Genomic DNA, 27,144 nt, shown 5'->3' on the forward strand with positions numbered 1-27,144 from the left:
TCTATGATGACCACATGTATTCTGCACATCTGATAAAATACAGAACTGAAACTAGCTTCATGTAGGCCAGCTTGGCATAATCAGTTTTTTGATTGTTAACAAGAAAATTATTTTAATCTGAGCCATTTAGGGAGGATCCTCCAGAGCATCCATAGTGAATGTAGCCTGCAGCTATGAACACAGGTTTCTTTTGGAGAGGAGGCCTGTGCAAGCCCAGAACCTAGGTGGGACAGTTCAAGCTACCCTTTTTCCATGGCCAATCTGGGATCGTATTGGGAATGTATTTTTTCCAGGTGATTGATTTCCAATATGGAATTGAACTAACTTACTGAGAGTGGAGGTGACTCAGAGAGTTAAAGTACACAAGGACCAATCCAGAATGTCCACAAAAGCTTGCTGTCACCCCAGGGCTTTTAAAAGCTCAGCAGCTAGAGAAGAAATGTAGTATTTGGTTATTCTCATGCTTGGGTCTAGTCATTCATTATAAGCTGACCATGACACAAAAAGAGTCATCTGTGTCACAATAGAAGCTAGTTGTAACTAGATTCACACCACACTATCACATTACTACCGTATTTGAGGTTCTCCATTACTATCTAAGACCCTGGAAGAGGCCTGGGTCTTGCTACACAAACTCATGATTTATGTCTTCATGACACTGTGTGCTTTGTTCTGTTAATGCTACCATTGGCATACAATACCTTGGATACTTTGTGCTGACATCTGTGACATGAGACAATAGTTCATGTCATCCTAACCTGAATAAACTGTCCTTAGAGTACAGTGTAGTGGGAGGGGCCTTCTTTTCCTGTGAGATAGCAAAACATTACCACTCTTCAGTCAAGTCTGTCAGCCATTGTCCAGTGCCTGTCTTGAGATGTCCACCTTTTCAGCTGAGAGTCTTCATCCAGGCTGCTCTGTAATTCTGTAGAAGATTAATAGGGTTCCAGCCCTAGGATTTAATTCAGTGTGACTGCACTTGCCGAACATGCTCAAAGCCCTGTGTTCCTCCCTAGCCCTCTGTGCTTTAGAGAAAGAAAATAAAGAACCACATTGCACTTGAAGTTTCTCCTCCAACAAAAGGAGAGCCTGCACAGGGCCTTTAAATAACTCTAAGCCCCAGCTTTCCCACAGCTCCCTCCATCAATTCCATTATTGGTGTGTTTTCATTACTTCTCACTTTCTTCTGTATGTGCAAAGAATGTGCACCATGTCAGTAAAGTGTGTGTGTGTGTGTGTGTGTGTGTGTGTGTGTGTGTGTGTGTGTAGTCCCTAATGAAAACTGTCGAGGTGCATGCAGACTCATGCTACTGCTGTCCCATGGCACCTTGCAGGGAACACTGAATTGGTGGGCTACTTTAATACAGCCTAAACCAGGCTATGCATGGTTTTCAGTAAGATTTGACATCATTACCACTACAGAGAGCAGAAACAGCTCAGAAGTTACATGTTGCTGTTAACAAGATGAGGCCAAACCTCATCCCATAGAATGTCAGGTACGATTTGATGGCAGGAAATTAATTCAGGGCTCAAATCAAATCAGTCAATTACAAATAAAGTGAAAAATACAAAGAGTCAAGAGAATCAAGTACTGTGTGTTGGGTTTTTTGTTTGTTTTATTTTTTTTTTGTTTCTTTTTTTGTATTTTTGTTGAGAAGATCAACCAGAGAGGCAACCCCTTCCTCAAACAAACTGCACACCAGAGACAATACCTAAATTGACACAATTAGAAATGAAAGGGGGATCTAACAATAGACAATGAACAAATTCAACAACCATTAGGTCTTACCTCAAAAACCTTTACTCCAGAAAACTGAAAATCTATTTGATATTGGTATTTTCTAGACAGATAACAATTACCAACATAAACACAGATCTGGGAAGGTACATGGATAATTCTCAGAAGAAAATAGATACAGTCAGTATAGTTTGCCCCTCCAAAAATTAAAAAGCGAAATCTCAGGCCATATGGCTTTAATGCAGAATCCTATCAGACTTTTAATGAAGACCTAATAACAGTAGTGCTTCAATTATTCCACTATATTGAAAGAGAAGGAACAATGTCAAACTCCTTCTCTGAGGCCATAATCAACCTGGTGTCTAAACCAGACAAGGAGCTCCCTACAGAGAGTGTAAGCCAGCCAGGGTGCCAGGGTGAGTGCTCATGGTGGGAGAGACTAGGAGAGGTGCTGTGGCCTTGGTGTGTACAGGCTTAGGGCTGGGGCAGGGTGCCTGGTGAGTGTCTGTGGCCACTTGAGCTGGGTCCCAGTGGGTGCCCAGGGAGGTCACAGGCCAGTTGTGCATCTTCTACCTGTCTGCGGGGCTTCTGGCCCAGCCAAGCACAGCCTTCATCCTGGACATCCACAAGGACAATGAAATCAGGAAATGGGGGGATCCCCTGAGACTCTCTGGCTTCTTTCGCCCTCCACTTGCAGTTGCAGCCAGAGGAAAAGCAGCTGTGAGTTCCCCAACTCTTCCCTACCACTCAGGTCTCCATGCTTTCCCACTCCAGAGAGAAGGAGGGCAGGGCGAGCTCTGCTGCTGCCTGTTCCATGCACCCAAAGCCTATCTTGTGGCTGGAGGTCACTGCTTGCCCCTGACCCTGCCCCTGACCATGAACTTGCCCCTCCCCCTACTCCTGACCCTGCCCCTGCCCTAGGCACCTAGGGGAAGTGAGGAGAGCCTGAGGGACAGACCCCAGGTCAGGACCCCCAGAGGCTTGTGTCTCCCTTTTCCTAGAAGTGTTATCCTCAATTCTCCACACTGGGTTTCATTTGCCAGGAACTGGTAGTTGGAGGGCTTTGCTGAGCCTGGGGTAGTGGTGGTACTTATGATTGAGGGAAGTCTTTCAGGGAGATGGAGGCCTTTCTCAAACTCTCTGAAATCAGTTACCCTCCCTGGTTTGAGAGCCCTGGGAAAGTTGAGAAGCCACTTTTCCCTGTCTTGTGTGACTTTACCTGCAGGGTGGGCTCTCCTGCAGGAGACACTTTCACAGGCTTCTTTAAAAGCACCTTTTCCTCAGATCCAGATCAGCTGTGAAAACAGGCTTCTCCATGTCAGGGTGAGAGCTCCCCCTCCCAGCTCAGAGCTACAACTCCTTAGGATCCTCCAGTCACAATGCTGGGTGGGTCCCATGGAGGAGTTAGAGCAAAGTGCCCCTTCTGAGAGTTGACTTCTGAGAAGAACAGACCTGAGAGAACAAAGTGCATCCCAGGGGAGAAAAGAGGCCTGAATGATTTTAAATTGGAGAAAAACCCCATATCCACCATCTAACAACCTTAGGGTTTGTGCATGTGTGGACTTCAGAACCTTAAGGTCAGATTTTCTGATAACAGCTGCTAGGTGAAGCTGAAGTCTACTGTGGGTGGGATTGTCCCAGGCAGGGAGGGGATCTGACTCTGCAGGCCTGGCCAGCTTCTTCATTCTCCTGAAACTAAGTGTTGGTCAGCTGTAAATCTGAAGTGAGAGTTGGTTTTTGTCAACTCAAAGGGATGACATTTCAAGTCTCACACATTATGGGAGAGAGACACATATACCCACGGGTGATTTGAACTTACTTCTGTAGAAGTGACTGGGAGCCAACAGAGGGAAAACATTCTCACCTTTAGGATTCTGTCTGTATCAGAGACTACAGGGACTGGCTTCCTGGACAGACATGGCCAAGCAGACACACCGTGTAATGGGGAAAAACTGAGGTAAGAAATGTCCTGGGGACAGTGATTTCAGATTGTGCCTTTACCCAGGAATCTCTGTTGCCATTAAGGCAAGCGGCCTTGGGCCTGCTAACTTGTCACTATGTCAGGGTGTCTCTGCTCTTACACCTGCATCAGGACCGTCTTAGATGAAGGCTTCTCTTTAAAAAAAATGTATATAATGCAATGTTTCTCAAACTCTGGGCTACGACCACTCACAAAGAATGTATATCAGATACCTTGCACATTATGACTTATAAGAGTAGCAATATTAGTTATGAAGTAGTACTGAAATAATTTTATGGTGGGAGTCATCACAGCATGAAGCACTGTATTACAGGTGTGCAGCACTAGGAGTGTTGAGAAGCACGGCCATAGAATCTGACAGATGGGAGCAGACCAGAAAATATTCCTCCATTCACATAACAATTAAAACCCTAAATGCTCAGATCAAGAAAGAATATTAAAAGGGGTAAGGTATAAATATGCAGTAACAAATGAATTCAGACCTATCTGAATTACACCAGACTTCTCTCTCTCTTTTTTTTTTTTTTTTTTTTATTAACTTGAGTATTTCTTATATACATTTCGAGTGTTATTCCCTTTCCCGGTTTCCGGGCAAACATCCTCCTCCCTCCTCCCCTTCTTTATGGGTGTTCCCCTCCCCATCTTCCTCCCCTTGCCGCCCTCCCCCCAACAATCTAGTTCACTGGGGGTTCAGTCTTAGCAGGACCCAGGGCTACCCCTTCCACTGGTGCTCTTACTAGGATATTCATTGCTACCTATGAAGTCAGAGTCCAGGGTCAGTCCATGTATACTCTTTAGGTAGTGGCTTAGTCCCTGGAAGCTCTGGTTGCTTGGCATTCTTGTTCATAAGGGGTCTCGAGCACCTTCAAGCTCTTCCAGTTCTTTCTCTGATTCCTTCAACGGGGGTCCTATTCTCAATTCAGTGGTTGCTGCTGGCATCCGCCTCTGTGTTTGCTGTATTCTGGCTGTGTCTCTCGGGAAAGATCTACATCCCGCTCCTGTCGGCCTGCACTTCTTTGCTTCATCCATCTTGTCTAATTGGATGGCTGTATATGTATGGGCCACATGTGGGGCAGGCTCTGATTGGGTGTTCCTTCTGTCTCTGTTTTAATCTTTGCCTCTCTATTCCCTGCCAAGGGTATTCTTGTTCCCCTTTTAAAGAAGGAGTGAAGCATTCACATTTTGATCATCTGTCTTGAGTTTCATTTGTTCTAGGCATCTAGGGTAATTCAAGCATTTGGGCTAATAGCCACTTATCAATGAGTGCATACCATGTATGTCTTTCTGTGATTGGGTTAGCTTACTCAGGATGATATTTTCCAGTTCCAACCATTTGCCTACGAATTTCATAAAGCCGTTGTTTTTGATAGCTGAGTAATATTCCATTGTGTAGATGTACCACATTTTCTGTATCCATTCCTCTGTTGAAGGGCATCTGGGTTCTTTCCAGCTTCTGGCTATTATAAATAAGGCTGCGATGAACATAGTGGAGCACGTGTCTTTTTTATATGTTGGGGCGTCTTTTGGGTGTATGCCCAAGAGAGGTATACCTGGATCCTCAGGTAGTTCAATGTCCAATTTTCTGAGAAACCTCCAACTGATTTCCAGAATGGTTGTACCAGTCTGCCTCCCACCAACAATGGAGGAGTGTTCCTCTTTCTCTGCATCCTCGCCAGCATCTGCTGTCACCTGAGTTTTTGATCTTAGCCATTCTCACTGGTGTGAGGTGAAATCTCGGGGTTGTTTTGATTTGCATTTCCCTTATGACTAAAGATGTTGAACATTTCTTTAGGTTTTTCTCAGCCATTCAGTATTCCTCAGCTGTGAATTCTTTGTTTAGCTCTGAACCCCATTTTTTAATAGGGTTATTTGTCTCCCTGCGGTCTAACTTCTTGAGTTCTTTGTATATTTTGGATATAAGGCCTCTATCTGTTGTAGGATTGGTAAAGATCTTTTCCCAATCTGTTGGTTGCCGTTTTGTCCTAACCACAGTGTCCTTTGTCTTACAGAAGCTTTGCAGTTTTATGAGATCCCATTTATTGATTATTGATCTTAGAGCATAAGCCATTGGTGTTTTGTTCAGGAAATTTTTTCCAGTGCCCATGTGTTCCAGATGCTTCCCTAGTTTTTCTTCTATTAGTTTCAGTGTATCTGGTTTGATGTGGAGGTCCTTGATCCACTTGGACTTAAGCTTTGTACAGGGTGATAAGCATGGATCGATCTGCATTCTTCTACATGTTGACCTCCAGTTGAACCACCACCATTTGCTAAAAAATGCTATCTTTTTTCCATTTGATGGTTTTGGCTCCTTTGTCAAAAATCAAAGTGCCCATAAGTGTGTGGTTCATTTCTGGGTCTTCAATTCTGTTCCATTGTTCTATCTGTCTGTCTCTGTAACAATACCATGCAGTTTTTATCACTATTGCTCTGTAATACTGCTTGAGTTCAGGGATAGTGATTCCCCCTGAAGTCCTTTTATTGTTGAGGATAGTTTTAGCTATCCTGGGTATTTGCTATTCCAGATGAATTTGCAAATTGTTCTGTCTAACTCTTTGAAGAATTGGATTGGTATTTTGATGGGGATTGCATTGAATCTGTAGATCGCTTTTGGTAAAATGGCCATTTTTACTATATTAATCCTGCCAATCCATGTGCATGGGAGATCTTTCCATCTTCTGAGGATTTCTTCAATTTCTTTCTTCAGAGTCTTGAAGTTCTTATTGTACAAATCTTTTACTTGCTTGGTTAAAGTCAGACCGAGGTACTTTATATTATTTTGGTCTATTATGAAGGGTGTCGTTTCCCTAATTTCTTTCTCGGCTTGTTTCTCTTTTGTGTAGAGGAAGGCTACTGATTTATTTGAGTTAATTTTATACCCAGCCACTTTGCTGAAGTTGTTTATCAGCTTTAGTAGTTCTCTGGTGGAACTTTTGGGATTACATAAATATACTATCATATCATCTGCAAATAGTGATATTTTGACTTCTTCTTTTCCGATCCGTATCCCCTTGACCTCCTTTTGTTGTCTGATTGCTCTGGCTAAAACTTCAAGAACTATATTGAATAAGTAGGGAGAGAGTGGGCAGCCTTGTCTAGTCCCTGATTTTAGTGGGATTGCTTCAAGTTTCTCTCCATTTAGTTTAATGTTAACAACTGGTTTGCTGTATATGGCTTTTACTATGTTTAGGTATGGGCCTTGAATTCCTATTCTTTCCAGGACTTTTATCATGAAGGGGTGTTGAATTTTGTCAAATGCTTTCTCAGCATCTAATGAAATGATCATGTGGTTTTGTTCTTTCAGTTTGTTTATATAATGGATCATGTTGATGGTTTTCCGTATATTAAACCATCCCTGCATGCCTGGGATGAAGCCTACTTGATCATGGTGGATGATTGTTTTGATGTGCTCTTGGATTCAGTTTGCCAGAATTTTATTGAGTATTTTTGCGTCGATATTCATAAGGGAAATTGGTCTGAAGTTCTCTTTCTTTGTTGTGTCTTTGTGTGGTTTAGGTATAAGAGTAATTGTGGCTTCGTAGAAGGTATTCGGAAGTGATCCATCTGTTTCAATTTTGTGGAATAGTTTGGATAATATTGGTATGAGGTCTTCTATGAAGGTTTGATAGAATTCTGCACTAAACCCGTCTGGACCTGGGATCTTTTTGGTTGGGAGAACTTTAATGACTGCTTCTATTTCCTTAGGAGTTATGGGGTTGTTTAACTGGTTTATCTGTTCCTGATTTAACTTCGGTACCTGGTATCTGTCTAGGAAATTGTCCATTTCCTGTAGATTTTCAAGTTTTGTTGAATATAGGTTTTTATAGTAAGATCTGATGATTTTTTGAATTTCCTCTGAATCTGTTGTTATGTCTCCCTTTTCATTTCTGATTTTGTTAATTTGGATGCATTCTCTGTGTCCTCTCGTTAGTCTGGCTAAGGGTTTATCTATCTTTTTGATTTTCTCAAAGAACCAACTTTTGGTTCTGTTGATTCTTTCTATGGTCCTTTTTGTTTCTACTTGGCTGATTTCTGCTCTGAGTTTGATTATTTCCTGCCTTCTACTCCTCCTGGGTGTATTTGCTTCTTTTTGTTCTAGAGCTTTTAGGTGTGCTGTCAAGCTGCTGACATATGCTCTTTCCTGTTTCTTTCTGCAGGCACCCAGCGCTATGAGTTTTCCTCTTAGCACAGCTTTCATATTTCCCATAAGTTTGGGTATGTTGTACCTTCATTTACACTAAATTCTAAAAAAGTTTTTAATTTCTTTCTTTATTTCTTCCTTGACCAGGTTATCATTGAGTAGAGCATTGTTCAATTTCCACGTATATGTGGGCATTCTTCCTTGATTGTTATTGAAGAACAGTTTTAGGCCGTGGTGGTCCGATAGCACGCATGGGATTATTTCTATCTTTCTGTACCTGTTGAGGCCCGTTTTTTGACCAATTATATGGTCAATTTTGGAGAAAGTACCATGAGGAGCTGAGAAGAAGGTATATCCTTTTGCTTTAGGATAGAATGTTCTATAAATATCCGTTAAGTCCATTTGGCTCATGACTTCTCTTAGTCTGTCTACATCTCTGTTTAATTTCTGTTTCCATGATCTGTCCATTGATGAGAGTGGGGTGTTGAAATCTCCCACTATTATTGTGTGAGGTGCAATGTGTGTTTTGAGCTTTAGTAAGGTTTGTTTTACATATGTAGGTGCCCTTGTATTTGGGGCATAGATATTTAGGATTGAGAGTTCATCTTGGTGGATTTTTCCTTTGATGAATATGAAGTGTCCTTCCTTATATTTTTTGATGACTTTTAATTGAAAATTGATTTTATTTGATATTAGAATGGCTACTCCAGCTTGCTTCTTCTGACCATTTGCTTGGAAAATTGTTTTCCAGCCTTTCACTCTGAGGTAATGTCTGTCTTTGTCTCTGAGGTGTGTTTCCTGTAGGCAGCAGAATGCAGGGTCCTCGTTGCGTATCCAGTTTGTTAATCTATGTCTTTTTATTGGGGAGTTGAGGCCATTGATGTTGAGAGATATTAAGGAATAGTGATTATTGCTTCCCGTTATATTCATATTTGGATGTGAGGTTATGTTTGTGTGCTTTCATTCTCTTTGTTTGTTGCCAAGACAATTAGTTTCTTGCTTATTCTAGGGTATAGCTTGCCTCCTTATGTTGGGCTTTACCATTTATTATCCTTTGTAGTGCTGGATTTGTAGAAAGATATTGTGTAAATTCGGTTTTGTCATGGAATATCTTGGTTTCTACATCTATGTTAATTGAGAGTTTTGCAGGATACAGTAACCTGGGCTGGCATTTGTGTTCTCTTAGGGTCTGTATGACATCAGTCCAGGATCTTCTGGCCTTCATAGTTTCTGGCGAGAAGTCTGGTGTGATTCTCATAGGTCTGCCTTTATATGTTACTTGACCTTTTTCCCTTACTGCTTTTAATATTCTTTCTTTATTTTGTGCATTTGGTGTTTTGACTATTATGTGACGGGAGGTGTTTCTTTTCTGGTCCAATCTATTTGGAGTTCTGTAGGCTTCTTGTATCCCTATGGGTGTCTCTTTTTTTAGGTTAGGGAAGTTTTCTTCTATGATTTTGTTGAAGATATTTACTGGTCCTTTGAGCTGGGAGTCTTCACTCTCTTCTATACCTATTATCCTTAGGTTTGATCTTCTCATTGAGTCCTGGATTTCCTGTATGTTTTGGACCAGTAGCTTTTTCCGCTTTACATTATCTTTGACAGTTGAGTCAATTATTTCTAAAAATATGGAACGCTTCACGAATTTGCGTGTCATCCTTGCGCAGGGGCCATGCTAATCTTCTCTGTATCGTTCCAATTTTATTATATGTGCTGCCGAAGCGAGCACCAGGATAGACATTCTTTATCAGCAGGTCTCAGGGTAGAACTGGATATGTGACCCTGTTCTACAGCACTGTCCAGAGTGGTAAATGCAGCTTCTGAATAGGAATGCAGGCCTGGCCTCTAGACCTCCACCTTCCAGGCCTGTCTGGAGAGCCTGATGCCCTGGCAAAAGAGACTCCTTCTCTCCAGAGGAGCACTGCAGTCAAATGACATATCAGTGATGAAAACTATCAGTCCCCAAAGGCATGCCACTGAGCAGAGATAGCCTCAGTCATGCACCTCTGCCCATCCCCAGTTCCTCGTGTCAATAACTCAACCCTTTCATGAACTAGATGGCAATACTTGAGGCAGGATGATCAGTAGTTTACTGGCCAATCTGGGCTCTATGAGACGCTCTCCCTGAAATCAGAGCCAGCAGGAAATTCAGTATGAAAGATCGTTGTAGCCAAGCTCAACAACCCGGTTCAGAGCCTGGGACCCCACACGGTAGGATAAAGTGACTCCCATGCTTTTTCCTCTACCTTCAACACTCATGCTTTGGAATGCACACCCCTACAATGAGATCAATACACATGGAATAAAAATTAAACAGAAAAATTAATGAAGACAATGCAGACAATGTTTTAAAGGATCCTGGGAGTCCTCACTCTGCACTTCCCTTTCCTTTGCCTTGGGAACATCACCTGCACCAGAGGCTGAGACTTCCTGAAAGAGAGAGAGGAGAGATGCACTGTTCATTCCGCTGGAGCTGTGCAAAGACCAGAGCCACCTGTCTTTTCCTGATAGTGGGAGCTGGGCCCAAGTGTGGGCTGCTCCTACTAGAGGCACCACAAGAAGAGGACCACCTTCCTCAAACCTTCCTGGAAGTCAGAGTACGGGCTATGGACTTCCCTCAATCCTCAGAGGACTCTCTTTCAGCGATGGCTCAGAGCCTCTTAGGACAGAGAGGGACCAGAGCTTCCCCCCAAAGCAAGATTCCGGTCTTATCTGACAGGTATGAGGGCTTAGGGATGGGACAGTGGATGTGACAAGTTTACATGTAGCACAGGGGCTAGGTTAATAAAGAAATCAAAGAGGAAAGAAACCTGGAAGATTCCTCATCTGTTCTTTTTTGCTCTATTCGTAGGGATGAGGTGGCAGTGTGGGGTAGAGGACTAGGACACAGCACAGCCTTCTCTGCTCATGGTGAACTTTCTAGGCTGCCTGGTCACTGTGACCAGCATCTTTTCAACTGTGCCATTCTACTACCAAGGCTGACACAACTGGTGCACCATGTAGCAATAGGACTGTACTGACTTAGGCACATTTGGAATCACACAATGATCATGTGTCACAGATGGGTTTCTTTTTTTAGAAAAGGATTAAAACAAAAACTATTTATTTTGTCCATATGAGTGAGTACACTGTCCCTGTTTTCAGACACAACAGTAGAGGGTAGAAGATGAGATTAGAAATGGTTATATGACACAGTGTGGTTGCTGGGAATTGAACTCAGATCCTCTGGAAGAGCAGTCAGTGGTCTTAACCACTGAGCCATCCCTCCAGCCCCAGTATATTGTATTTTCAATGTTGTTTGTTTTATATCTTTACTCACGTATGTCTGTATGGCGTTCTGTGAGTACAGGTACTCATGTGCTTGTGTAAAGGTCAGGGACAACCTGAGCACAGATCCTCACCTTCTACCTCTCGTCCATGGCTGTGTATGCTAGGCTAGCCCTTCCCTCTAATCCTAGAGACTGTCCACTTTAGGCTCCTATCTCCCTGTGGGAAGGGCTGGATGACAGACTCTACTGCATCCAGGTTTATGTGGCTTCTAGGGACCTAAACTGTTGTTGGGCTTGTTCAGATGAAAATAAACACCATTTCACAGCCCTGGCTGGGCCAGGCAGCGCACGGGTCTTTGCTGCTCTTGCAGAAGACTTGAGTTCAGTCTCCAGCACCCGGGTCAGGTGGCTCACAACCACCTGAGACTCCAGGTCCAGGGACTTCCAAGCTCTTCTGGATAAACCTACATGGCAAAAGCAGGGCTGGGAGCTGGAGGCTTCTGGTGTTGGCTTCTCCATGCAGTAGGGGGCAAATCATGGGCATGTGAGGTAACATGGAACCCTGTAATTCTACAAAGTCCAGAAGCTCCTGATTTCCCTCATGGTGCCCTAGAGCCTGTCCACCACACATGGAGGCTTCAGGAACATGGCCTTTTCCTGACCTGTGTGGACTCTGCATCCTCACTCTCTACCCCCTGCTTTTCGGGGTTGGAAGTCTCAGGTGTAGGAGGCGCCTACCATAGGCCTCTTCTCTCAGCATTTCAGCATTTTACCCACTTGACCTTCACCGAGCATCCTTTGCTCTACACAGTTACCTCAGCCTGTGACCCTCATCCTCCAGACTCTTGTGAAGCAAACACCCATGGGTGTGCAGCTCTCATAGTTAGCCAGGCTAAAGGGTAAGGCAGCAAATCCTTCATGAACTCTACAGCTCCTGAGGCCTAGGAAAATGTCTATACCGGGGCTAAATTCATGCTGCCCTGTAAAACTACATTTTTCCTTTAAACAGAAGGATGTGTGGTGGTGGTGGCACAGGCCTTTGATCCTAACACTTGGGAGGCAGAGGCAGACAGATTTCTGAATTCAAGGCAGCTTCCTCTACAGAGCTAATTCCAGGTCAGCTACACAAAAAACAACACTGTCTCCAAGAGTAAAACAAAAAGAGAAAGAAAGAAAGAAAGAAAGAAAGAAAGAAAGAAAGAAAGAAAGAAAGAAAGAAGGAAAGAAAGAAAGAAAGAAAGAAAGAAGTGAAAGAAAGAAAGGAAGGAAGGATTCATGTTTTGTATACAATGAGATGCCTGCCTGTCTATACCTGAACCACCATGTTAACTATAACTCTTGTCACATCTGTATTAATTCAAATACTGAAGGCCAAATGGTTAAATCTTAATGACTATACAATTGGGGGGTGGTGCTGAAGAGATGGTTGGTTTAGTGGCTAAGAGCATAAGACCAAGGTTCAGTTCCCAGTGTCCACATGGTGGCTCCTATTAACCTGTAATTGCAATTCTAGGGAATCAGTCTGTACTTCACGGGCACCACACATACCACATGGTGCACAAGCATTTATTAGGTGAAACACTCAGGCCCATAAAAATAAGTAAATAAAATATATGGTTAACAGACACTGTGATTCAGGAAGTTCTTAGTGACTTTGGTTATCATTTCTCTCTCCCAGAGACCTGTCTTCCTCATGCTCAGCCTCCCTGGCTTCTAGGACATTTCCTAGCTCTATGGAGCATGAAGTACTCAACACCATAAGCCAAGCATTGCAAAGCCATCTGCACCTTCACTGCTACACCTTCTCCATGGCTGTGTCTAAAGGGAGAGACTTGGAATCTCACAGATGCAAGGCCAAACCTGTTGGGCTATGTGAGCCCAGCCACCCAATAGTCAGATCTACTCCTGTCCTTGGCTATGGCATGAGGCTCTTAAGACAAATTAATCTGAAGGATCTCAACAGCTATGCTGTTAGACCTCTCATTGCTCTGCCCGACCTACAAGCTCCTTTACTGGCTCAAATTCACACCTGAACTCCTCTCCTGCCTCAGCCACCATCAGCTCTTCTACTCCTCTCCACCTGTGCTCTGTATAATCCACACTAAGGTGGACGTTAACCTCTTGTGGACCTCCAGATGTATGCTTGTGATTACTCTTCATTGGCTGTTTTGTATAGGTAGGCAGGTTCTTCTAGTCTCATGCAGAACACTGCTCACACATTTTGGATCTTACAACACCCTCTTGATTGAGAATCCTGACTAATGACTGACTGAGCCTTCCATCCCTGAAGCCACCCTCTGTGTCCCAGTACAAGATGAGAATCCCCACCCTAACCCCTGGTGTCCACTTTCATCTCAGAAGCTAGACTCTGCACTGCCCATTACCTTTTGGTTCTCTGCCTCTAATTCTGTTAAATAGTTCCTCTCTTCTTTAAAACAAATTTATTTTGTTGTTTATTTTTTGAGACAGGGTTTCTCTGTTTGGCCCTGGCTATTCTGACAGGCTCTCTGTAGATCAGACTTGTCAGGAAACCAGATATCTGCCTGCCTCGGCCTCTTAAGCACTGGGATTACTGGATTGTGCCAGCATGTTTAATTAAAAATTAATTAGTGGCAGTGCATGTTGGCGCATGCCTTTAATTCCATCCGTTGGGAGGTAGAGGCATTGTGAGTTCCAGGACAGCCAGGGCTATAAATTAACACCTTGTCTCAAAGAAAACAAGCCAAAAATGAAACAAAAATGTTGCAATATGGTCTTAGGTATGTAACTGAGTCTGTTCTTGAACTCTGAATCCTCCCACTTTCACTCAGGTGCTAATCAGCAGGCTTCTGTCTTGACTTTCACTGAGCACTCAGGGCTGCCAGGACTGTTACCTCTCCCAGTGTAACTCCTGACTCTCTCATCAGCATCATCACAAAACTCCTGCTAAGAATTAAGGAAACCTGAATTCTAAGGAACAGTCGGAGCTCCAGTATTTCCAAAGCTCACTCTAATAGAGATGGATCCTATGCTGCAGTAAAATGGTCACAGCTGGAGGTCTTAATTCCAGGACTTGGGACAGAGGGGTCGGAGGATCTTGAATTCAAGGTTATTTTTATGTTACAGTGTTGCTCAAAGCGAGTTGGGCTGCTACAAGATACCCTGTCTCAAAACTATACCAAACACAGCTAAAATGAAACAGAGGAGTTTGAGTGGGCATAGATGGGAAAGCTCAGCACTTTATGGCTAAGCCACCTGCTGCCAGCACCAAAGTCCATGCACAGCCCCAATTCTGAGCTGTGTCTGGGACCCCACTTAGGAGCACGCACCAAAGTAGCTCAGGTCCAGGGCTTTTGGTCTAAGAGGAATTCAGGCAGTCACACTTTGGATGCCAGTTCTCCAGCTCAACTGCCTGTCAGCCCAGGATCTGGTCTTAGTCATGGCTTGGCATCCCTAAATTCCTCCCAGCTGTGCTCAGAACTCACCCTGTGCCCCGTTCTGATGAATCTGCCATTCTCCATGGGAGTAGCCTCAAGAAGTCCCTCACATCTGAAGCACCACTCTGAGTACACTAAATACTGCAGGGAAGGGGCGTGGTCAGCAGAGCACCCACCCCTTTCAGCTGTAGAACATTTAGCTCTAGAGTGAGCACTGCTGTGCATTGTGGAACTTAAGCAGTATTCCAGCCTTGGCCTGGGAAGAGCCGTTGACACCCACACTTTCTGGGGTGACATTGTCTCCTGAGGATAGAGTCAAGTCAGGAGTGGCAACTGATGTTCACGAGAGACAAACTTTCTTCACCACCTGCCCATGCTGGCCCTAGGATCTGGGCTTTTTAGGTGACATGAGTGCTGAGCCCCCCAGGTAGATGGGTTTTCAGGGGTCAGGTGGTTATTGTCACCAAAGGTATCCACAAGGATAAGTCATACTGTACTAATTCCCATATTAGATCCCTTCTCATGGGTCACAGAGGTCGTGCTGGGTCCTAAATGTGGACCCAGGTTCCTGGCACTTTTGAAGAGACTGGTCAGGGCGCAGGCTTCAGGACATTTTGTTTGAATTATTTTGGGGGATTTTATTTTTACTGTTGGGGACAAACCTAGGGCTGCCATGTGGTGGGAAAAGGCTTTGCCACAGCTGTAGATCATCCTTAATTATAAACTCCTAAATTCTCCCAATCCTGGAACTTTCTAGGTCCCTCACATGATGCAACCTTTGGGGGATTCCTCACATAGAATCATGGGGTGGATTGCATCCCAAAGAGAGACAGTGGGAAATGTTCCCCAGTGTCTGCCTGTGGCTGTGGTGATGAGAGTGGATGTAGTGACCAGTGGATGGCAGGGCCCATGTGAAACCCTTTTGGTTTCCACTTGAGTGGAATCTTCACCATGCCTTTTTTTTTTCTTGAAACACAGGTGGGCCTGGAACTTACAGTCTTCCATCACTCTGACTCAGTTTCCCATGACTGGGATCACAGGCTTAAATTACTATGCCCATCTTTCTTTTTTTGTATTTATAAATCTTCTAAAACCCAGAAGGATCTAGAATTTAAAATTTTGCGATCCAAGGCATTTCCAACAGGGGATTCTTGACCTAGGAGTGTCCAGACCAATGTTTATTGTGTGGCTACTTCATTCCTATAACAGCTTATTTTTGACAAAGAGTTCCAAGGTGTGATGTCACTGGGCATCAGGCAGTGTCCCAAATAGCAGCACTGACTCAGGTTGTAATTTAGGCTGGAGAAACTTACTAGGACCCTTGTAATCCTAGCACCCTGGGGCCTCACATGTCCTTAGTCTGATCTAGTGATGAATCAACTGCTCTTGAGGGTGGATTGGAATTCTAGTCACTGTGAGGCAGGAGCATTAGTATCCTACAGCCACTCTGGGCTCCATAGGAAGACCCTGTTTCAATGGTAAAAGGGGTCACCTGCGAGTTCTTACTGTCTTCCCTGAGGCCTTCCTGCTGGAGTTAGAATAGCTGTCTCACCAAGTTGAAGCAGAGGGCAGAATGTTGGTGCCTTCTATAATGAGGACTAGTAACAGATAGTCTATGGAAATTCTAGAAAGTTCTACAGGTATTTATGTCATGTGCATGGGAATTGCTGGCTTCCCTGTGTCCTTTGCCTTTAATTTGCAGTCCATGGGGCACCTGGGAATGTCCCCAAACCAGGCTGCACACAGGACTTGTCCCATGATTCTCACTTGCACCCAGTGCCTGCCTGATTGTCATAAGTCTGACAGAGCCACTGTATGCTCTCCTGACACCTGCGGAGAGCAGTATATGGGACCCTACCATCCCCACACTGCCCATCAGTGTCTACAATGTCCCTATATGGCACTGAGATGGTCTAAGCTCCTTCCCGCCTATATGCTGCATCAGAATCTGACCATTCCTAATTTCCTCCTCTCACACCCACACTAGAAGCCCTGTACCCACACTAGCCCCAGCTGGCCTGTTGCCTACTGACACCTCATGGACTCTGCCCCAGTCCCCTGCCCTACCCTGCCCTGCCCTGCCCTGCCCTGCCCCAATGCCCTGCCCTGCCCTGCCCCAATGCCCTGCCCAGCCCAGCCCTGCCCCAATGCCCTGCCCTGCCCTCACTCAGCTGACATTGTGGACATCTCAGGACAGTCACTGGACAATGGCTGACACACTTGTCTGAAGACTGGAAATGTTTCTCGATCTTGGAGAGGAAAGAAGGACCCTCCACCTACACTGTCCTCTAAGGAAGTTTATTCAGGTGAGGGATGACAGGGACTGTTTTGTCTCACGTCACACATGTCAGTAGAAAATATCCTAGGTATTGGATGGCGCTGTTAGCATTAACAGAACAAAGCCCATAGTGTTGGGAAGATTAATAAATTATGAGTAGGATTAGAAAACCCCAAGCCTCTTCCAGGTCCTAAGAGGGCAAAAAATACCACCAAACACAGCATTAATGTGGTAGGTTGGTTAAATCTAGTTACTAGATTCTAGTGTGATAACTATGACCCTTTGTGTGTCATGCTCAGCTTATAATGACTAGAGGACCTAAGCTTGAGAGTCACCAATGCCTCTCCCTTGCTTCTCCAGCTGCTGAGCATTGAAAAGCCCTAATGAGACAGCATCTGTTTGCAGACATACTGGATTATTCTTCTTCACTTAATCTCTCTCAGTCACCTCCACTCTCAGTAAGTCAGTTTAATTCCATAAATTGGAAATGAGTCACGTGGAAAATATACTTTCTCAATAAAATCACAGATTTCAAGGTAAAAGGTGAAACATGAACTATCCCACCTAACTTCTGGGCTTGCACAGACCTGCTCTGGAAAAGAAACATGTGGTCACAGCTGCAGTCTGGATTCAATATGGATGCTCTTGAGGTCCTCCCTAAGCTGCATAGATTGAGATAATTATCTTGCTTTCTATCAAAAGAATTCATTATGCCAAGTTGGCCTGTAGAAGGAGGCTAGTCTCTTCTGTATTTTATCAGATGTGCTTAATGTATATAATCATCGATAGTAAGTGAAAGATCTGTTTGGAATTGAAACTGAGTGGTGCTGGAGGATGATCCTGAATGCACAATGAGCAGTGGAGGCACCAGAGCCCGGTGTGGATGCCTAGCAGGCTGCCACATTGAGCAGGCACCGCTCAACCACCTGTACATACACATCTCCTGAGATCTCTCTCCTTAATTGAAGGTGATCATATCCATCTAGTATAGCACATGCCCTGGAAGGACAAAAGCTACCTACAGGAGCTGTGGTGATGACTCACAGGTTAGAGCATCTGCTTCTCACTCAGAAGAACCACATGGTCCCTAACAATCATCTACAATGGGGAATGCTATTCCCTCTTTTGATCATGAGGGAAATGCACTCAGGAGTGGCCCAGACATACATTTGAAAAAAAAAAGATCCATTGAGTTAAATGATAAAAATAAATATAATCAGCAACAATAAAAAACACAGCATATGAATGATCAAGTGAAACAGCACCTATAAAAACCTATTTCCCAAAATGACGTTGATGGTCATTATCTTTCTGGTTTAATAATATTGCTGTATTGTAAGAAAAACTGAGGCACATGGTTCTCGATTAGGATTATTCTATATTCCTTTGTGAAAGTTGTCATTTTTTCTGCAGCTCTACAGGCATGAGTGTGTGTTACTCAATATCTGGTGCACACAGTCAATAAGGAATGTGTGTTGTAGACTGATATAGACTAGGATGAGCAGAAGACATGAGAGCATGGATACAGTATGTCAGTGATTACATCATAAAGTGTGTTTCCATAAAAAAGTCATACACAAAAGACACCATCACCCTGTGTACCCCTTGGTGGCTTTGAATTCACTGGACCATGCAAAGATCCATATCTAGCTGTCAGTTCTAAGTCTACAGGAGGGGAAAGGACCCTTGAATAAGATGGTCATAAGAGTCAAGAGTTACAAATCAATTTTTATTCATAAGGAATACAATTTACAAAAAACAGGCATAAAATGAACAACTAAAATGGTATAAAAAATGAAAAACAGTAACAAGAATATATAACTATGATATAACAAAAAGAAAACTTCAATGAAAATCATAACCAAAAATATTTCTTAACAGCATTTTCTTAATGAACATTTAGAAACACAGTTGTAGTGCTGTTTCTCCTCTAGGACACGAGATTTCAAGGCAGTCCCCTCAGATGTCTCTCAAATGGTGTTGTCGGTATGAGAGAGGAGAAAGACCTCAATGAGACAGGCTGGCATACGGATACATAAATTTAGGGTCTCTATACAATGAGGAAATTAACTGAGAAGAAGAATATTCTCCCCAAAAAAGTCTTTGACTGTTGAGGATTGTCGTCAGCAGGGAACTCCTGACAGAGAAACTCACTCTTCAGGGGGCTGTCTTCCTGGGATCTGTCCTATTCCATGTCTCCTGCAGTTCCTGAGACCTGGGAGGAGAAGGCAGCTATTAAGACACTGATTTGGTGGGGACACGCATACCAGCTGTCAAGTTGCTGCCTTCTGTCCCTTCAGCTGCATTGCAGAGACAGCACTGATCTTTTCACTGAAATCATTGCTAATATCTCTGCAGCCTGGGGAAAGTCACCAACAACCCTCACAGTACTGTGGGAGAACAAGCTGCTCCTCAAACTTCTACCAGTGAAAACCAAGAACGGGGAAAGGAGAAGAGACCTAACTGGGTTGCAGGAAGAAAGGAGAAGGCCACATGATACTGAGATCAAAGCCAATGACCAGGACTCATTTGCCATTTGCACTTGGTTCTTATCCCTACAAGGTGCTTCCAACCATCACATTACCCCTGTATGACCTTTGTCACACGACCAAGAACTCGTTCAAAACTCTTCATAGCATCCAATCTATGACAGGGAGATGCAGTCATGTGATATGTTATTCCTCTGTCACCATTTCTGGACTGCAGTTTCAAAAAGGGCAGAGAAGTATAATTGCCAATAATTCAGTTTCTGGAGAGTGGTTAACATCCCAGAATACTTGTGCATAGACAGAGCCATGAATAACTCTATCACATGAGGTGGGTGACTGATTGGGTGTGGGGAGATTAGAAAGATGATAGGGGAAGCAAAGATGTATCCAATAGGCAAATGGTATCAGACATTGTTAATCTGACTCAGCTGCTTTTTCCTACCACATTTTGCTGGGTCTGGAGGTTGCTGGTCTTCTCCTGTTCGTCTTCAGCATTCGGGTTCAACTCAAACAAATATCGCTGTAACTCCTTGCTCTCCTGCTTCAATGTGACCAACTTCTTCTTCATACATGCCTGGTCCATCAGGAGCCGGCTGTGCAGGTTGCTGGAAACACACTCTGCATAGTAAGATCCTGAAGCTTCTTCCTCCCATTCCAACTGCCAAATCCCACAAAGTCCACCAGGACCCAGATACCCATAAAGACTTCAAGAATACATCTCCATACATGTAAGGCTGCTGCACAAACAGCAAACGGCCAATCCAGGGAAGAATAAATTGTTCCTGTGACCCAAGCACCAATAAGAGTCCATGTCTCTCCAAAAGAACAAGGGATCTACAACTACCCATGAGAGCCCAATGCATCGGGGCAACATCAATTAGTAGGCGGCAAATAACCACAAGAGAACAGTAGAACCAAGGGAGGTCATGTAAACCATGTGGTCCACACATTGAGCTTTGTTAAACCTGGTATGACCCCAGAGCCGCAGGTTGGCCTAATAACACTCTGATGCCTGAATCAGTGTAGTTCTATCCAGAGCCTTCTAAAGATGCATAGACACTGTGGTGATAACTGACAGTCCCTTATGGAACTGAATCTGAGTCCAAAAGACCCACGGCACAGTGATATTTAAACAGCAGAAGAGATGGGCCCAGAGCTGCAGACCCTCCGGTCCAGAACAAAGAGAGGCAGACATGGCCATTCCACAAGTGATGGGGCCTTCTGACCAGTACTTACCGATAGAAGTTAATCTCCTTCTTGAGCTCCTGAAATTTCTCACGATGTTCAATGTTCTTTGTGTCTAAGTTGTGCAGTAATGACATGACCTCTTTCTCCTTTATCTTCAAGTTTTCATAAAATGGATTTGGCCTGAAGTAGGGGCTGGCCCCAGGAAGATAGAACCCAATGAACATCGAGGTTTAGGATTAGAGGAACTCAGGCTGTGTCCTGTACTACCCCAGCCCTGGAAGGACACTTTCTGAATTCTACATATTTGGATCTTCTTCAGCTTCAGAAACTTGGAATTGTGTGCCCAGGACAACAGAAGCTAAGCACCCAGATAAAGGGTCCCCTGGCTCACATTTTTCAATCAGGAGGGCTGGATCTGCATTCAAACCTGTTATGCTGTCAAGAGCCTAGGCCACAGAGCTTACCCAAACACACACACACACACACACACACACACACACACACACACACACACATCCAGAAACCTCTGATTTCATTTTTCCTGTTTTGACAAGTGGAATGCTACAAGCCGAATAACTAATATTCTAGAGGCAGACAGTACACATAATTCTGGAGATGAGACCAGATATTGCCACAAACTTATAATCTGCCCAAGGCATACAAATGTATAGACAAATGTGACTACACAGGCAAAGAACTGTGCTGTTGAAAGTGGGGCTTCCAAAATAAAGCACTTACACCTCCATGAAACTATTATAAAGGTAAATCCTGAGGTCAAAAAACAGACCCCTAAATTCCAAAGGTGGAGGGATAGAGAAACATATAAAGGTTGTGCATATGCATGCAGACCTGTGCACACACAGACACACAAACTGGGGCACACCCACAAGAAAAAAAAAGTAAGTTCTCCAGCTCAGAAAAAAAGAACCAAAAAAAAAAAAAAAAGAAAAAGAAAAGAAAAGTAAACAGACTCAGAGAATGAGAAAGAGAGACAAATATGGAAAGAGCACAATGAGAATCAGTAGAAATGCATGCACCATTACTGTCTCAGAGTGTAAGGCACAGAGACAAGAAGGAGCAGGCCAGAGCCTCAGGCCTTCTACTTAAGCATTGATATGCACACTGTGGGTCCTGTCACCTAAGGCTGCTGCCAGGAGATGATAGCGTTCAGTCACCTTCCTAGCAAGTACAAACACTCTCCACAAACTCACAGCACCTAGAACCTTGCAAAACTACCACCTGTCAAGGGCTTTCCAATTGTACACTGGGAACTCATGCTCCAGTGACTTTATCCCTGAAATCTTCACTCAGATTGCAAGTTCAGATTTTCAACAGGCAGAATCAGAGAGTCCATTTTCAATCTCACTCCTCAGTAAGGGTCAGGTTCTGAATCTCCTCTCTATGGGAGATGAGGTTTAGAACAAGTTCGTTTGTTTGGAGCAATGCATACCTCTTGCTCATGGATCCACCTGTCACATAAAGGAGGCGATCTGTCAGCTCATTTCTCTCCTTGGTAGTTAGCTCCAGTTCTCTATTCAGCCTCTCCTCTTCCTCGTTGGCCTGCACCTTGTTTAGGACATTTTCAGGGGATGACGTCTGTCTGCAGGCTGCTGTAGGTAGAAGAACACAAGTGAACCCTCATGGGGCGAATGCATAGAGCATACACAGACCACAGTGAGGTCCAAACAGGAGAACATGCTTGGAAGCCAGTGTCACTGCAAGGAGTTTGGTCTATGTGAAAGAGGCATCCTAAGTGGATCACAGTTCCCCCACTACTATATAGAGACCAAGAGATGTAAGCAGCCAGGTGTTCCCTATGCCCGCCCACACAGGCTTACAAGTACCAGAGAGATGCCTTCTCCAGGATTATTATCAGGTACGCAGGCTACAACCTGGTTTCAGGACCCTACCCCTCTGGTTTCAGAAGTCAGATCATCAATTCAGCATCCACAATGACTTGATTGATCAGGGATACTCAGATATCCTACACTGTTACTCTAGTCCAATAACTTTGCATTAAAAAGTCATGTAGGGGGAGGACATGGTCAACAGATTTATTAATTCCCCCTACTGAAATGACAAATGCCCCAGAAGTGCCAATAGGTTACAGGCTCTTTCTCTACCTGCTCCATATAGTTTGGCTACTGTAGAAAAATATCTGCCACACAGAACCTCTAATATATGAAGGTAAGATTGGCCCCGTCAGCCAGAGGTAGTCAAAGGAGTTCTAAGAATATAAGGTCATGCCAGGAGCACAGTTCTCTCCCTCTTACTACTGTCAGATAGTCACTGAATTTAAAGAAGCAATGAAAGTGAAGTACATTGATGCCCTGTTTAATTCAGAAAAGTTATACCCTCCATGACTACTTATGGTGTTATTATATCAATTTAACATACCGAATGCACTGTAAAAGTAAAGACTAGAAGTTCACCCAATAATCGCATAGGCATTGCCATATCCTCCATGTGGTTATGGAGAAACTAATAATGTGAAAACCCTGACTTTCAGGAATTGTGATAATCATGGAATTCAATATCTGTGGAGATGTTCCAGTAGTTGTGGCCCATTGCTATAAAGGCCAGCTGAAGTCCCCCATACTCACCCCTGAGAGGAAGCTCAACATACACTGCCCAGAACTTACTCCACATTCCCCATGTCCTGTGTCCATCATTACCTTTAGGTTTCGTTTGCTTCACTCTAGACTCTTCTCTATCAACATCAACTCTCCCAAAGCGCCTGAGAAGACGGGCAAACATGCCTGTGGATATATCCTTTGGACAGTAAGAGAAAAAGTAGGGAATTGGTTGTCACAACGATACTGGTGACATCACAGGGATTCCAAGGTCTCTCTAGGAGACAATAGAATGTCCACGAAGGGACGGCTGATGTCATGGATAACAGACTTTGCCTCCTTGCTAATGTTCTCCCTGTACTGAGCAAAAGCTGATGGACCCTTTTCAGGGGACTTCCCTGTGGCATAGCCACTGAGCACCACATGCTTCCAAAGCCAAATTTGGCTCTAGGCTTGATTGGAAAAACCTAAGTCATTGCTATGTTTCTAAATGAGTGCTTCCTCCCCAATCCCTGCACAGAAATGTTTCATCCTACCTCAAATTCTCCTCAGTCAGCAATATTACCCATTAAAGATTACTGAGAAATCACACCAGTTCCTATAAGTAGCCAAAGAGGTCTCCTGTCTCATCATGTGCAGGTGCATGAAATCACACCCAGAAATAGCCTGTAGGGTAGGTTGCGATGTGGGTGTGTGTTATAGGTACAACCTGAAGCTTTGTGCTTAACATTTGACAGTTGCCACCAGATTCCTTAGGAGAAAGAATTGCATTCATTATGGTCCTGGCAACAATGTGGTGATCTGTTAGCAGAGGAAACTGAAATATTGGATCCACCAGTGAATGCACCCTCAGGCTGAGTGTGGGGCTCTCCTCTTTGCACTTAAGTTACCAAAGTAGGATTGCTTACAGGCCTCTCTAAGCTATAACGTGTGATTTCATCTGAAAAATAAAATAGTCAGCAGATGTTGGGGGGGATGCAGCCAAAGGAGTAGGACAAGCCTAGAGACATAACTCAGTGGACAGAGTAAGAAACAAGCATCTTCACTCCTGTTTCATGGATCACCCCACAAAACACAAACGCATCTATCCTACTTAAAAAAAAAAAACCAAGTTATTTTATTGAATGCATACACTAATACTGTTTACAGTATTGGTAGCAAAGCTCATATTTTGGTGGCAGATCCATGACTTGAACTATCTTCCTGACAACATATAAAACAATAAATAAATAAATAAATAAATAAATAAATAAATAAATAAGAAAAAACAGAAAAATAAAAAAACACAAAAAGCACAAGCCTTTCATGTGAAGTTACAGAAGAGTGATCCAGTGGTCACTTCTGACCAGGCCATTTTAGCTATGACAGTGTATAGTGACCTTTAATTTGATGGGTCCTATATAAAGCTTTGTGCAATATTGTCATTTTAACCAACCTCATCCAGAACATACATAACAACACAGGATATGATCACAATGTCCTTGCCGTGTATCAAGTTATTTTTCTATGTCCTTGATTGTCAGGCATATTACAGCAACAATCTGAGATGGCTGGTAGACTTGGAAGAAAGTAGATATGAAAGATGCCCGTTTGATATCAGTACAGCCATTTCTTACGAATGAGAATCTTTTAAGCTGGCCCTCGCTTAGCCCCTACACATTAGACAATAGAACAGAAAGTACAGAAAGCACATTCCCACCCACTCTCTAGGAAGCTGCTGGACCATAAGAACAGAGGGTACAGAACATATTTACTGCAGGGCAATTAGAAGACAGGAAACATCTCTGGGAAGCTGACTGACCACTATAGAAGTGAGATGTCCTTGGTACTGAATGCAGCTGTGCTATAGGCTGACATAGCTATAGCCTTTTCCTGGGAACTCCAGAAGAGAAACACCTGCCAAGACAGATATCCTTGGTCCTTGTCCTGGGAACCCCAGGATAAGAAAACATATATCAAGTCAGACGTCCTTTGTACTGAAATAGCTGCATTGCTGTGGTTACAGCCTTATCCCAGGAATTCCAGGATGAGAAACATCTGCCTAGTTATCCTTGGCACGAAATAGCTGAGCTAAGGAAACTGTGTAATCTTAACTGACATTTTAAGCTGTATATATCTGTTGTTTGAGGCTCCTCACATTCCTCCTGTGTGAGGACCGTGTCGAGCCCCAGTGCATTGGTATCCCAAAGTAAACTTCTTGTTTTTACATCAAGACTGAGTCCTGTGTGTTCATGGGGTGGTGATTGTCCTCAGGACTGGAGCGAGAGTCTCCTCTGTCTGAGGGTCTTTCAGATAAAGCTATAGTTGTGGGTTACACACCTCAGCTCTCATTGGCTAATGCTGTCCTCACAGTCCTTGGAGGCCCCTTTGTAAGACTACCTGTTGGAAAGTGGAAGCAGCTTTATTTGAGCTCAAAGTGAACCTGACGAGCAACTTAGAGAACAAGATGGGGTAATTGAGAACCTGTCTAAAACCAGCACTGAAACCCACCCTCCATTCAAAGCATCATCTACCAATTCTTGAATTTTTACCATTCTCTGCCAACCAGTCTTTCATTCAGGAAAGGTAGAAAAGAACTGGAAATGATCTTTGTATTCTAAGGACCTCGATCTGTCTTTCCTTAGGTCCACGTTAAGAACAAATGAAATGGGTATCACCATCTGAACAACTTAGTATCACCTACTCAGCATTTCTAGCCTAATACTGTGCCTATGGCAATCTCAAGCTTCCCTGAGTGTTGCTGCCCCAGCAAGCAGAATGAAGAACTGAGGTCAAACCCCAGCGAACCTTTCAAGGGGTTAGAAGAAAGCCATCAGAGATACTGCACTTCTTTGTCCTTCGATTAAATCAAGATGATACAACGTGAATCTAGTGTGCTATTCAACCATACATCTTCCTCACAACCCCACCTATCTGAGTTCATTGCTTGGCAGAATTCATGCCCCACCATCCTAGATATTTCTTGATTCATTGCTGCCAAGGGCCAGGTTTCCTGAGTTTTGTTTTTTATAGAATTGGGTGTAGTCAATCATAGTTGCCCTCTGTAAGAAATGACAAATATCTATAATAACTGAATATTCTGAAGGTTTTTATACTGGTTTTATTATACATGTAACTATGAAAAGAAAACATACATATTTGATCAATGAAATGAGTAAGATTGATTTAATGAACAGAAAAATGGATGGTACTTCAAAACTTCCATGATTACATATTATCTATTTAATTCCCTCCACAATAGCAAGAAGCGGACATTATTATTTACTTAAACCGAGAAAATATTAATTGTTTGGCCTGCTTTTCTGAGCTTCCTTAAGGTATAGTTAATTGACAGAGCTGTGGTTTAAAATTAGGGTCCATATTGTTCTGTTTTAAATGTGTGACTTTTCTTTCTATTTTTTTCTCCATCTTTATTAAATTGGGTATATCTTATTTACATTTCAATTGTTATTAACTTTCTGGGTTTCCAGGCAAACATCCCCCTAACCCCTCCCCCTCCCCTTCTCTATGGGTGTTCCCCTCCCCATCCTCCCCCCATTACCACCCTCCCCCCAACAAGCCCCTTCACTGGGGGTTCAGTCTTGGCAGGACCAAGGGCTTCCCTTTTATTTCTAGTGGGTGCTGCTCTCCCTGCTCCGTGGGAAGTGGATGGGGGGAAGGCCCGGGCCTGAGGTGAGTTGGAACTGGGGTAGAAAGCATAGGGTCTCCTAGGTGAGAATGCCAAACCACCACTGCTGCTGCAGCCACCATGGAGAAGCCCTTGTTCCTGCTGCAGGGAGGAGAGTCTGGTGGCCACAAGATGGCTGAAGGGGAGCTGAGAGTGGAAAGCTTCATCACCCGCCTGCTGGAGGTATGAGGATATCGTCCGGAAAAAATTGTGCAGATGACTGGAGCAGAAGTCCGAGGGCTGTGTATCACGTCTCGTGAAATCTTTCTTAGCCAGCCAACAGCTGTGAACACAGGTTTCTTTTGGAGCGCAGGCCTGTGCAGGCTGAGAACCTAGGTGGGACAGTTCAAGCTACCCTTTTTCCATGGCCAATCTCAGATCATATTCAGAAAGTATTTCTTGGGCTA

General features: G+C 43.7%; 1 protein-coding gene and 1 non-coding gene across 3 annotated transcripts in view; both read right to left on the reverse strand.

Annotated features, from left to right (window-relative positions):
* Nucleotides 1–9,479: 9,479 nt before the first annotated feature.
* Nucleotides 9,480–9,586, reverse strand: LOC147999298 (U6 spliceosomal RNA). The gene has a single exon (XR_015644449.1). It is a non-coding gene; the product is annotated as a U6 spliceosomal RNA (small nuclear RNA).
* Nucleotides 9,587–18,530: 8,944 nt separating this feature from the next.
* LOC147999299 (disks large homolog 5-like) overlaps nt 18,531–27,144 on the reverse strand; it is a 41,208-nt gene continuing 32,594 nt past the window's right edge. The window contains exons 1-5 of one of the 2 annotated variants that reach the window (XM_087596537.1): nt 23,173–23,274; nt 21,948–22,107; nt 20,546–20,689; nt 19,752–19,914; nt 18,531–19,035 (exon numbers count right to left, since the gene is read on the reverse strand). In XM_087596537.1, the coding sequence (XP_087452663.1) occupies nt 19,006–19,035; nt 19,752–19,914; nt 20,546–20,689; nt 21,948–22,107; nt 23,173–23,254 (579 nt within the window). In that variant the 5' untranslated portion in view covers nt 23,255–23,274 and the 3' untranslated portion in view covers nt 18,531–19,005. Of the gene's footprint in view, nt 19,036–19,751; nt 19,915–20,545; nt 20,690–21,947; nt 22,108–23,172; nt 23,275–27,144 lie in introns of those variants that run through there. The other variant, XM_087596538.1, reaches the window with a different exon arrangement.

This window comes from Rattus norvegicus, chromosome 19, assembly GCF_021556685.1.
Source record: "Rattus norvegicus strain SHRSP/BbbUtx chromosome 19, alternate assembly SHRSP_T2T, whole genome shotgun sequence".
Classification (NCBI taxonomy): domain Eukaryota; kingdom Metazoa; phylum Chordata; class Mammalia; order Rodentia; family Muridae; genus Rattus; species Rattus norvegicus.